Source organism: Strigops habroptila, chromosome 1, assembly GCF_004027225.2.
Source record: "Strigops habroptila isolate Jane chromosome 1, bStrHab1.2.pri, whole genome shotgun sequence".
Lineage (NCBI taxonomy): Eukaryota > Metazoa > Chordata > Aves > Psittaciformes > Psittacidae > Strigops > Strigops habroptila.
Window position 1 is genome coordinate 140,575,722 of NC_044277.2, and position 13,876 is coordinate 140,589,597.

At 36.5% G+C, this 13,876-nt stretch overlaps 1 protein-coding gene across 1 annotated transcript in view; it reads right to left on the minus strand.

Annotated features, from left to right (window-relative positions):
- Positions 1-2,852: 2,852 nt before the first annotated feature.
- The window catches only part of TOPAZ1 (testis and ovary specific PAZ domain containing 1), a 34,495-nt gene continuing 23,471 nt past the window's right edge, over positions 2,853-13,876 (minus strand). The window contains 11 exon segments of the mRNA XM_030487843.1: positions 2,853-3,159; positions 4,441-4,627; positions 5,729-5,932; positions 7,037-7,201; positions 8,057-8,222; positions 8,613-8,713; positions 10,210-10,384; positions 11,425-11,491; positions 12,972-13,087; positions 13,361-13,453; positions 13,711-13,862. Coding sequence (XP_030343703.1) covers positions 2,946-3,159; positions 4,441-4,627; positions 5,729-5,932; positions 7,037-7,201; positions 8,057-8,222; positions 8,613-8,713; positions 10,210-10,384; positions 11,425-11,491; positions 12,972-13,087; positions 13,361-13,453; positions 13,711-13,862 — 1,640 coding nt within the window. The 3' untranslated portion in view covers positions 2,853-2,945.

A 13,876-nucleotide genomic window follows, 5' to 3' on the forward strand; every position in this document is an offset into this window, starting at 1 on the left:
GAGCATAGCTTGTAATCAGTGAAAACTGAAGAAAGATTTTCACAAAGGGAACTTTTCATGCATCTAACAACATACTGAAGGAGCACAGCCTCGTCTAGACCTACCTACTGAGCATAGCACAGGAAAGTTTTCTGCACATTTTTCTGTCTCTCTCTGTGAACAGGTAAACGTACATTTTATCTCCTACATGAAAAACTAAACATATCACATCTCCTGAGTGGCAGGGTCTGCAAAACTGCATTGTCTCTGTTGTATTTTATTTTTCAGAACATATTTTTTCATCTTTCTAGGCTTATTTCCATTCCACATTGGAGTTTTGTCGTATTTATCACATGGAATTTCTGTCACCAAAACGGTACTGAGAATGTTGCTTTCTGGCATTTTGATACACATCAACACAACCAGATTTGTATGGTATTCCAAATGGACTCAGACAGCACAAAAATGCAAAATATGGGACTTAACAGTACAGCTGTTTAAGTTGCCTGCTGTTTTATCATGGTGATAGGGAGAAACACTACATTGACACAAACACCAGATGCACCAATTGTAACAAAACATTTGAGCAACATCATGGGGAGCTTGCTTTGCTTGTTAATATAGCACATGGCTGAGACTGCATCCTATCAGCTGAAGATGATACTTGGGAGATAGAGCCAAAACACTGCACATAGTTTGCGCAGTTCCAAGTTAAGCTAGAAGGTCAATGATTAACCTCTGTCTGACAAATAAAGCAACACTTAGAATTTTTTTTCTGTGGATGATTTAAGTGAAAATTCAAGGTGACTTATAATGGAGAAAATAAAGCTGTCTCTAGAACATCCCAAGCTTTGAAGCCGTACAGATGACTAAGAGAATCTGGCCCTTCTGCATTTCTCGAACAGTATTAGCCACATCTGGTACCACTTACAGAAGTGTGGGATTTAGCTGAAGTTTAGAAAGCTTCTTGACTAATTCCAAGGGAGACTAAGCTACAAAGGATTTTACAAAAAGTAATTAGCAAAAATTACTTAGTTTCTCACTGCCAGTTTAAGTTTGTCAAAACCTTCCAAAGTTGCTCTTACCACTAATACTGGAGTGGCTGGAGGAACATCGGCTTAGATCCCTCCTCTGAAACCTCATCACTTGTTATCCAGTCATTCAGCTATTGAAAAACAAAAGCAGCAGAATGCTGCTGGCTTTGACCAGGTGGATAACCTTGCAAATGGCAGAGCCATCTGGTGAATACCATGTGGTGGAACGCAGAGTCTGCTTGAACTAGTGCCGACTATTCAAGAAAAATTTTGAGGTAAGGAGCTTTTAAATAAATGCCATCCAATTGTCAGTACTGAATCTTCCATTGTTTTTAGAAGGAAAGCAAGTGAGATCCCTACAGAAGAATGATAACCTGTGAAAACGCAAGAGCATTTTTCTGTACAGGTGGCACAGGAGGAAGGCAGTGATCTTGGCAGTCATCATATTCAATCCTCTCTTTTCCAGTAGCAATTCACAGACAGGATGAGCAGTGGTATCAAAAAGGGTCTGGACCTGACCCTGAAGCAACTGCTGACCAGATTTATCAGATTAATGGCATGAACCTCAAGACTAGAGTGGCAACTCCCCAAACAAAAAAACCCCCAAAACACTGACACCCCATTCATCAAAACCCTCCACAACCATACAGTGCTAAGATCACAGTGGCTTTCATGATTCAGAGGCGCAAAGGACACTTGCAATAAATAAAGCTGCTGGACCTGGGAAGAGACTCATGCTGCCCCAAAGAGGGAAAGATTTTTCAAACATTGTGGGCTTACGCCACCACCTTGATTTCTCGTATGATGGAACAGTTGTAAAAACCCCAAGAACTTCTATATCCAAGAAAGCAGGAATTTTCAGCACAAAAAGCTGTAAAGGGGATGGAGAGCAGGACCAAAAGAGCTGTGTGGCATGCGTATGAAGGTTGGTACAGGAGATGTAAACTACCACTACAGAAGTGGGGAGCTCAGACAAGTATCAACTTTGACAGAGGTCCGACTGATATGCCACAAAAGTTTACTGATATGAAATACTTGGTTCTTCTTACTCAGGCTGTAGATCACTAGATGAAGTGTGACTTAAGCAATTAATGCTTCAAATCTGATTCAGGATTTGCAGGTGGAAAAAAGAAGAATCCCTTAAAAACAAGCTTGATTGAAGCCTCCATCTCATCATGCAGTTGTCAGAAACTAAAAAAAATGGGCAAAAGCACTTCCCTCTAAGAGCACAATAAGGGAGAAAGCAAGTTTTCTTTTTCAGTGTAAGAATGCATATATACAAATGGGAAGCCGTATACAAGTTATTATCAAGACACAACTAAACCTTCAGGTATAAGCAATTTATGTAGCCTCTCAGTTCTGTGAAGGAAGGTATCCCTAAGTCAGGCATGTCTCAAGTGATCTTGAAGTTAGTTTATTCTCAGTGCTTTTTACTGGGTTTTTGCAGTAAGGAAAATAACCTCTAAGGGACACACAGATAGGACAGTATACTGTGAAGAACGCAAAAGGAAACACGTATTACTTCTATAGACCATGAAGCAATGTGGAAAATGTCTCAATCAAGAACAGTAGATACAATCAATCAATGCACTTACATATGCTATCACCTGCTGGGAGAAGTGGATTCTCTGTAAAAAAGTGGAGTGTAGGTTTTGAGGCTGCAGTTTCCTCATTATCTAATGATGCCAGTACAAAACATCTGTGTAAGTCGGTGTGACAATCTATATAGTCAGGGAAAAAAAATACTGTTTCTGTGCTACTATCTGCATTATCATCAATGTAAGTATTTAAAAACACGACTTGGTTTCAAGCCTTGCTGTAAATCAGTAAGGCACAGTCTGAACACAGGGGAAACTGCCTTTATTAATTTGTGTTATTTTCAACAATGATTGATTCAACCATTAAAACCCAAAAGTCTTGACTATTTAATAACTACTGAAACAGCCAGACTTTCCCAGCCCATTTCATGTTCTCCTGAAGCCACTTTAGAGCAGATGTAAGCTCCAAGCTGTAAACTTCTTCCATATTAACATTCATTGTCATATGCTTGAGAAAAAGCTTTGGATCAGATACACGAGCAGCCAGGACCAGTCTCTCCACTGCTGCCTGGTAGTCACTGCTATTCTGAACTGTCTGATCTGCACATCTGTAAGTGAATTTTCACAAACAGAAAGTTAGGTACCATACAGGTCTCGTGTCACTTGCCTGATACTTTATACTGGTAACAAGATTGCAAAACATTAAAATAATGTCTAATGCTCACTTCACTTAGAACAGACTACGTCCATTTCTAGACAAATTCTAGCTGATTATTCTAAAGAATTAAAAAGTTGGGAAAAGTGTATTTTAAACATCTCCTAAGATAATGAAAAGTAATGGGATTTAATGCTAGTGCAAAGTAGGTCTATAATAGTCACAGCATGTTTCATGAAGAAATGTTTGGGCGGGAAAATTCAGTAAAGGAATGTGAACCCATTTATGAACTGGATATAGCAAGAACTCATGCACATGCTTGAATCCAAAAGGATTGCTCATTTTTGGTGTGTAATCACATTTGGAGTGAGGATGTGCCCAAGTGACATGCCCTACATTTTTGCAGGAGCGGAACTTACCCTTTAAGCAAACAAGCAGAGGTACAAAAGCATACACATGAAAACAAGAAGTAAAAAACTTGTTTATCAAAAGAACAAAATAAAAGAGATGTATTCCTTGGGAAGGAAGACAGGGTTCTCAAGTTTGAGATGCCCCTGCTCATCTTTCTTAACAAATGTAGCTTTTTTAGACAGTTTCACATTTTGATGCTGAGCCAGTCAATCTCAAGAGAAAATGGGCCTTGAAAAACAAAATCTGGGTATAATCTAGTGACATGGGTTGGTGGCTTATGGACAGAAGGAAAAAGCAACAAAACACATTTTTATCTGAAGGTATGAAGTCTCGGGGTGGGGGGGAGGGATATTAAAAAAATTAATATTGAGATATCTCCTATAAAGAAAATCAAGTAAAATGGCTTCATGCACTTTCCAAAAAACAGCCAAGAAATTTTCGGAGTTGCTGTCTGAAAGGAGTATTTGACAGTGCCCTTCTGCTGCACTGCTTAACCACAACACAAGAATCTATACACCAAGAGATCAAGCTATCCTGGTTTTGAAAATACAGCACCCTCTTAGTGGGACAGACATACTCAGTTAAGGAACACAGGCCAGTATCACTCTGCAACAATTACTTTTCTGCTACACACATGTAAAAACAATAATAACACCACTTCCCCATCCCCTTTTACTGTTCTATAACCAGTTTAGAAACGAGGATTAAAACCAAGTTTAAACCCAAACATTTTCTTTCCCAGGCAATGGAAAATAAGATCTCTCATTAATTACATGATCATATGGATAAATACAATCAAAATGACACATATCTGACAACAAACCTTTTCAGTATTATTTGAAGAGTCTGACTAGTGGCCATTGGACTTTGAATATCACTGGCATTTGAAACAAGAAATATTTCAATGGCCAACAGCATCTCAACCTCTGATAGGTAAGACGGAATCATCAGGAGTTTGTGATACAAATTTCCCTGCAGTGGTGGTGGGTAGCAACCCAATGATAAAGCACCTGAGAGTAAATGCAAAAATGTACAGAATTAGGATTACCAATACTGAACATAGATCTGTTTTCTTCAGGATAAGAATGTGGAACCCCCCCCCAAACTCTTAATGGATTCTACTATTTCACCTGTGAAATGGCTGATTTAATGGCAAGTAGTATTCACTTACAATATTCACTGTGATGTTATTTTTATCAATCAATATTATCAGTGATGATTAAAAATCTCTGTCAGAAATCCAGAGACTCCAAGTGCGTAATAACACAAGTACAGTTTAGGACAGGTCAGACAGAAGCTTTATTAACTATGACCACAGTGAGAAAACATTTGAACGCCATCTCCCCCTTCGCTCCCCTGTCTTCTGCCAAGTGACTCCAGAGACCTAACCTTTATAGCGCTTCAGGAAAAAAACCAAACCCCAACCAATTGCCACCCCCAAAACCGCCAAGGAAAAGGAAAACCAATAATTTCAATGTTAACAAAGCTAAGTATCCATCCCAGGAGGGGTGGACTCCTTGAGCAGCCTGCTAACCACCACAATTCCAAGGCAGAACGAAACAGTAAATAATGTGACAATATGGAGAGATGGCTCTTGGTGGACCCTGTCAGAGTGGCGCACCCGGTATAATCTTAGCACAGAAATGGGGAGTTGAAAACAATCACAGACTTTTAGTGGAAAGGGATTTTCTTGTAGTTAGGACAAATTTCTTTGCCAGACCTCTCAAATCTTAAATAATTTTACCACCATGGCTCTAAAGAGAAGTATAAAGAAATCTGATTTGCCTAGATGAAAAAGTGAAGATGATGCACTTTCTAACCATTTCAAGGTTCACTTTTTTTCTTTTTTAATTCTGAAATGGAATGTAAAAAATTCAGTTTTATCAGAATTACATTTATTTCATGCCAGGTAGTATGCACCGATTTGTATTTTCAATTGTCGCTATTTCCCAATAAACATTTTGGTTACAAATAAATTCCTGATAGTGACACAGAAAGTACTTTTTTCTTCTTACAAAGTATACTCTTGCTCATTTCCCCCCAACATACTGAGCTGTTATGAGCCTGTGTTATCCAAAGAACATAAGCAAAGGATATAAGCAGCAACTTACTTTTGTAATAGGTCCTAGCTTTAGACCACAAAGAACTTCTTCCCAAAGCTGTGATTAATTCTCTAAGTAAAAAAAAATCAATAGCTATGTTTTTTGAAAGCATGAAGTCTACTGCAGAAGATGAGACCCCAAGGTTCTTGCTCTCAAAACAGGCATTTATCAGCTTGTTAAAAAGGCAGCTGTACTGAGAAACATCTACAGTATCTGAAATGAAATGGAGATTATTAACTACTGAATTAAGTCAAATGCAAATCTAATCGAAGAATCACTTCTCAATCAGTACCTAAATCAGGACTCTTGCTTCTATTTTCAGCAAAATGGAACAAGGTTGAGCTAGCCTATGATAATGCTTTACTCATCAAAAGGCTTTTCCTAAAGTTAGTTCATTCACATTGTGAAAGAGAAGTGCTAAGGTCCAAGCAATAATTTGCTGCCAAAACTAACAGGATCAGATAAAAATATAATCACTTGCCCAAGCCTATAAATACAATCGTCACCTGATACTTTCAGATTTAAGATTTATACCAGTAGAAATCACCTTGGTTCTTCAAGTTCTGCTTCTGTTACTCTGAACTGTTAACTTCCCCTCATCTGTCCTGTTCTTGGCAGGACTGAGCAGCCTTGTATCCACCTCATGCATCAAAGGCCTAGACCCTTTTACGATTCTCAGAGTAGAAGCCTTCCAGCTAAGATCTCCTAACATACCTAAAAGCACACACTGGCAATAGCACCGAGACCTGCTCACAGGAATCAGCTCAGGTTTCCTCAGTGAAGCCTTAAGTAACTATGCATCTCACCTTGAAGTACACATCCGAAACTTGTTAGATAAATCTTTGAGCCCAGAACAGTAATCCGTCCTTAACACAGTATGTAAAAGAAGCCTAGGTTAGCTAGCTAAGATATAGAAAAAACAATGCATTCATCTGAAGTTAAGATAAAATGAATCATCCCAATTATATCCCTGTTTTATCTTATTGTATAGACTGTGTATGATCCCTAAAAATTCAGTGGGTCTTCCCTTTTACCCTTAGTTACCCTGTGTAACTAAGCCAGTTGGAAAAAGAGTTCAGGTGTAAAAAGTCTGTGTGTGTGCAGGTACATGCATGTGTGCATGTGCAGCAGTAGAGTCAGAGTACTATACATATTTTAACTGACACTACATGCTTTGGGGGAAAAAAAGGGGGGGTGGGGCTCATTTAAAACTCTTACTTTTCCCAACAAATTTTAGCCTGAAAACAACAAAAAGAACAGTACAGAATCATCTGTTGAATTTTTAGCTCTTAACACAGTACCTTTTTCTTTACTTACCAGAATGATTTTGAAAACCTGGTAAGTTCTGCAGAACTTCCAATGCCTGCCTGTATAAACTCTTCCTCAAGTATTTATGCACTAGTGTACATAACAGATTATGTCGACTGAGGATGTCCATTTTATCACAGGGCCACAATGGTGTATTTGTGGTCCACTCTGACTCTGTGGCAAACAACAGTGCAGTGTTACTTCTATGAACTGAAACTGCTCGATGCTGAGACTTTTGGCCATTAAGAATATACTGTAAACTGCAGCAGAAAACAAATTGCAGAATTTCACAGAAAATTCAGTTCTAGTTATTAATAATTTGTTCCTTATCACCAGAACTTCTCAAATGGATTCTCACCTTTACATTATATATAACCCCTTTTATTAAATATCACAGAAGTAAAATGGACTGCCAGTGGCATATATATGTGTGTATGTAAGTATATACCTATGTACATATATAAAATTGAATAGCAAATTTTGATCCTCAATATTACTTTACAGAACACCTTCTACTCTTGTTTATATTTCCTATTGTTGTTTATACTTCGAGTTTCATCCCTTTTCAGCAGATCGGAATTCCAAAAAGCCTGTAATTATGCATCATTTAATTGCAGAAATATGGTACTATTGTAAAACTGTTTTACTAAATAGGGTACTGTGAGGTGTAAAGGAACACTGCACTGACCCAGTCCTGAACATTTTTTGACACTGAATGTCACCTGGCTCAAAGGCAATCTACATGGGGCAGGGTCACTTTCCAAGCTGCAGCCCTCCCTTACTATGGTAGGCTTTTGAGTAGAATGGTGTTGATGGCAGACTACTGTGAAAGCTTTTCTGAAAAAAAATTAGTGTTAGTTGTAATATTTCTTATACATATTAAGGAGATAACTAAGTAAGATGGATCACATTTTATTTCTGTTGTCCCAGTATTATTAACTTTATTTTAAAAAACATAGAACAGCTTATAACTTTCACCTGAAATCTGTCAAATGTAAGTCAAAATTCATTTTTTTAAGACAAACTTACCTCTCAATACCCATGTTGCTCCATCCAAACTTCCTGTTTTAAGAAAAATTTCTGCAGCTTTATTAACAATTTGGCATCTTGATGCTAACTTCTCTGCACCTATGAGGCCTTTCAAGACTGTAAAATGTATCTGTAGCTCATGCAACTTATCCAAAACCTTCCTTCCCTAGCATAAGAGGGAGAAGGGAAAGGGGGAAGGTCAGAGGAAGCAATGATATCAGTGGACGCAGAGTATACTTACACAAAATACAGCAGATTTAATTTGGTGATACAGATTTACAAGCATCAGTTTAGTTATCCGAAGCAAAGTCAAAACCTGAACTTGAACAATCAAGCTTCTAGGTTGCAAGACAAAGTTATGGTGGGCTCCATAGAAGACTAGTGCTCAGAAAGACACAATGAAATGCTTTGATCCAGCTGGACAATTAGGAATTATTAAGATGGTGGGGAGGCAGGTAGAACATCCAACCATTCAACTAAAGAAATACAGTTTAACACCTAGAAAAGAGATGACTCATTCTTTTTCTTCCGGTCAGGTTCCTACAATTCAGTATACCTTTATCCACTGCAGTACTTTGTGATAAGAATACATTACACTTATCCCAATCCTTCCAATGAAAATTCTGTCTGCTTCATTATGTTGTGAATTTTTTGCTACTGAAAAGAAAAACAAAACCACATTTTAAAAAAAATTATACATGTAAATGCAGTTTTAAAGAGATTGCACACTTGAGAAACACTGTCACTGTGAAAATATTAAACACGCTTTCAGAAATATTTGCCATTAAAAGTAGTAACTTCCTAAGTCTTAACACCAGAAGTAGGGTAAATAATTACACTATATTCAGACACTATTTCATAGTAGTCTAATTCATCCGTAAGATGCTTGGACACGTAACGGCATAATTCCATAAGGTTTGCATTTTCTGCGGCCATGAAGAAATGTTGGCAATCACAGAACTGATTAATTACAAGTTTGTCTAACCATATTATACAACCACTTTGGAAGCACTGTTGGCATTCTAGAGTAGTGGTCTCCAAAGTATGGTGTGAGCACAATAATCCATTTGGGTGTGGAAAGAAAGTATTTTTTGTACCATTAAAAGGTAAAAGCAAAAAAAATATTTTAAACAGCACTGTTTATTTCTTATTCTCTCATATTTTTAATTTCTATTTTTGTGTATGTTTTATAATGTACTTAATACGTTAGTGCAGTTGCATATAAATTTATAAACAAACAAATAAACTGGGGGTGAGTGCTCAAAGATTTTTTACTGACAGAGGTGCCTATCAGCTTGGAGAGCACTGCTCTAGGGAAGACAGACTAAGCTACAGAAATCTCCAAAATCTTCTGTCTGTGTCACAACTGGAAGCTCTGATATCAAAGTCTGTATCTGGAACGAATATTCATCATGTTTTAGTAGTTAATACAGATTGAAAAAGATCTGAGACATTAATGCTTCAATATCCAAATGACACTTCACTGAGCCTCAGTTTTCTGGAAACTTACTAGAAAGAATGATACAGTTATGTAAATGAAGAGGCATAGTGAGGAAAGGGGTGAGAAAACGAGCAAGAACGCTAAGAAAACTAGAAGGTGTTTTGTGGACCCAGCCCTTACATAAATGCTTGGCTTTTTAGAGAATGAAATAATTCTGAAAATCCAAAGTAAAAAAAAAAAAGGAAAAAGAAAAAAATACAAATGATGTATCTGATGTGACTATGTTCAGTGTGTTCTGAAATACACAAATACAGTTGTATTTACAGCTCTAAAGTTTATTTATGCTATTAAGAGTGTGACACTTCACATGACAATACTTATATGTTTGCTTTTGTCCTGAGGATAAGACATTATTAAAAATCCACCAATTCTGGTCTTATTAAAAGACCACCAATACTGGTTTCCCCTCCTGATTTCACAAAGCTCAAATGTTCTTCTAATTGTAAGCACTGTGGATTTTACTTCTACTAGAAAATGGCTTCTATTGAGCATTTTGGCTGGTTGTATTTGGTCCTCAAGAAATTCTTAATATTGTAACATATAAAAATAACCAACATTCAGAAAACAGTATACAAATTTGGTTCTTTACCACTTTAAAAACTCTACAAAGAATAGGAATGAACAAAAAGCATTTCTTGCATCTTAATTTTACCTGCATCAGCAAAATCACAAAAAGGAACTTCTGGTCTGTCTGTCTCAGAGTCTTTGGTTAGTATTTCAGCAATACATAGAGACAATTTCTGAAGATCATCAAAATGTTCACAGCCAGTTCTTGCATTAACAAACAAAGCTCCCAGCTTGGCCCAATCTTTTTTTTCTTTGCAATGCTGTGAAGAAGGCAAGGGGTAAATATAAGTTAACCTGCTTCCAGAACACTGAACAGAGAACATACTGGAATTTGAGAGACACACCTGGGACAGACTTAAAGCAGAAAAAAGATGCTGATGAAATGCTACTGCCAAGAACCTCCATGTTCAGTATGGCACAGTTAGATGTTTGCTAACTGGCATGGACTGCTAATCATGTTTGTCCCTCCGGAAATTAAAATTCTTTTTCCATTTATGTCACGACCCCAATTGGGGAAGCTCATAACTTATTCATCCATTTACAAACTGGCATTCATCCATTTTACTGTTTTTTTTTTTTTCACAATGCATGCCAAGTTGATGGTTATTTTCTGTATGAATTAGTCTTTTGCTTGTCAGATCACTTCATGATTGTGGTGTTAAGGGAGTAAAAAAAAAAATAAATAAATCAGTCCTCGTTCTTCCCTTCTTAAATTTTGGTCTCAGGATCTGAATAGTAAATGTGGTAACGTGCGAACTTGGAATATGTAAAATATTGTAATTGTGCATTATAAGTAATCTGCCCTTGAACATGAAAGATGGAACCCTCCAAGAATTTTTAATAATATTGCCTTATTCTTTAAAATAATTGCTTAGTGTTTCCAATTACAGCCTTTTACAATTGTGCCTTTTTAAACTAGATATGAATTCTATCTACTAAATAATATATTCAGTATTTTTTTTTTTGCGAGGAATGATGTAGTACTTCCAATTACAAACACAACAAATGTAAGGCATAGGAAATAATTGCTTAAAGTTATAAAATCTTTGAATTAGATACAAAACCAAGATAAAAACTGCAAGTATGTAAACTAGAATACCGGCATCACAAAAGCACCACAGTTTTCCCCTGCATGTTAATCTTTCCCAAACATGGCTTTGCATAAAGATGTTATAATCTCAATATACTTAATAATAAAGCCCACTCATTTAAAATGATGTAGAAATTGCTATTTTTTGTAGGTTTAAAAGAAGTCATGGTTTAAGCATTCCAACAGGCTTGAAGAATGCATGCACTGTACCTGAATTTCAGCCACTGCCAAGTTGAAGTCAAAAACCCAGTTCTTTTCAAAATGTCTTTCCTGAAATCTTCCAAAAGAAAAAAAGGTATTAATACTTAATTTTAACACATCCTATTGAACAGAACTATGCACTAGCAGGCAGCTATCAACAAATTACCATATATGAACTAAAAACTAATGTGAATTTTGAACCTATTCACTACACACTATGCAAACTGGACACTGAAAACAGACATTTACAATCATGCAAGGGAAGCCAGTACATGTATTAAGCAAATAATTGAGTGGAGCTACTTTAACATAAAATATTCCCTTGTCTCAGTAGAAAGGTAACTGAAAAGGTATGGAAAAGACTTCAAATCCACTAAGTAAATGTAGAATTGGATTGTATGTATTTCTGACATATAGGTAAAAAAAATAAATTAATTACATCAAAGAAAATGCTATTCATCTTCAAATATCTGGGAGCATGATACTTTATTCTGATGCCACCACTGAAACAATGAATACATTTACCTAGTGTGATGCTATCATGTAGAGATACATAACCTACATATGAATGAGCTAACACACGTAGTTGAAGCAACACAGCTGCTCAGTCTTCATAGATACAGACTGTTTCTCAGTTTGTGCTGAAAACACACACATACTGAGGCAATCTGAAAGGAGGTCATTCCTCTGTGAATGAGATTCCTGATCTGAAAAGTGATAAAAATGACCTCCGATGTGTGTGGTAAGTTGCACAGTGAGATCCGTGTCTGAAAGGTACTCTATGGGAAAAGTATGAAAAGCACCAAATAATTTCTACAGTGCTTTCACATGAAACAGTGATGGCTTGTTTTCACACAGTAGATGCTGCATATTTGGTTTCCTCTAAGCACCAAAGGTTGCTTTATGAATCTCAAATTTAGTTTTTCAGCTTGTGTGTGTGTGTACAATGCAGATAATGAGAAAAAAAAAGACAATCTTGTGCAGGTGATGGGAAGACATAAACATCAACAGTTTTGGAAGAGATCTGGGCTGTGATTTCACATTTTGTGCAGTATCATCCAGCAGTACTTAAAAAATGACTCTCCTCCCTAGAAATGTTGGCACAAGTGTTTATGTAGTTGCGCAGCAAATGAAACTAGAAAACTACTTCAGATTATAACTAATCTTCTTACTACCTAAAAGGGTTGTTTATTGCAGAAGTAGTACTTGCTTATGTAGGCCTAAATGATATTAAACCATGATGTCTCTAATTTGACTGCAGCTATATAAACTTGCAGCACAGCTGGGAACAGATTGTACAATGATGATCAATATGGAAAAAACTAATCATAACTGTGGTCAGAATCTAAGTTTTGACTTAACAATCCTTGATCTTTGAAGCAGAGTAAATTGACAGCACTTTAAAATACAGTTATACATGATATGACAGTATTTTCATCCAAAACACTGTACTTGCATTTTCTAATTGCCTTTTAAAGGCACACATAAGTTTATAAAAATAGAACCTAATGAATGAACCAGACAGACAGATACAAAGTAGCTCCTTAAAGACATACCTGGATTTTATATTCAAAACAGTATTTAGTTCCTGACTGGAAACTTTCAGTTGGTGAAGGTACTTAATAATACAGTCAAAATGTGCAGACTCAAGGAACATACCAGCATCAATGAGCTGTAATAGCAAACGAGGAAGAAAACTGAGCATACAAGAAACTATGATCACTTACGTATTTCCAGAGGCAAGTGGCAAACAGTGGGAAAAACGTGATTGAATCTCAGTCAAAAATAAGGGAGAAATAGAAACACCCACCACTAATTCAGCTAGTCATAATATAACTTAAAAAAATAGTACTGAAATAATATTGAAGTGATATGGTTGAGTTTTAAAACAGACAAGGTATTTCAGAAATTCCAACAAGTAGCAGCAGTACAATCAAACTCATACCTTACAAAAGGTACTGATTAACGTAGGCACCGCATCTCTTATGTTCAAAGAAGCCACATGCTCAAAAATTTTCAGAAGAACATCTACAGCTGGCTAATTTAGACAGAAAAGCACAATCAGTTTTGCAATTCTGTTCAATTAGAAAGCTTAGAGTTTTCGTAATAGGAACTTCTGAATTGCTCTTTTTTTCCCCCCCAAGATTTGAGTATCAGAGTAAAATCAAACTTATTACTACAAGTGGCACAGTATCCAAAACACTAAGAACCAATAGATCAAAGGTTTAAACAAATGTATTTTTTTATATTACATATATAAACATACAATATTTTTACATATTTAAGGTCACCTACCAGTGTACTGATTTGTACAGTGACATTCAGTATCTGAAATACTTCGTGCAACAAACATTTCTTGAGCAGAGAAACCAGAAGATCATTCAGCACTTGAGAAGCAAAATCCACACCAGGAGTAACTTCTCTGTAATATTTCACAAATATTTGGACTGAAAAAGCAATT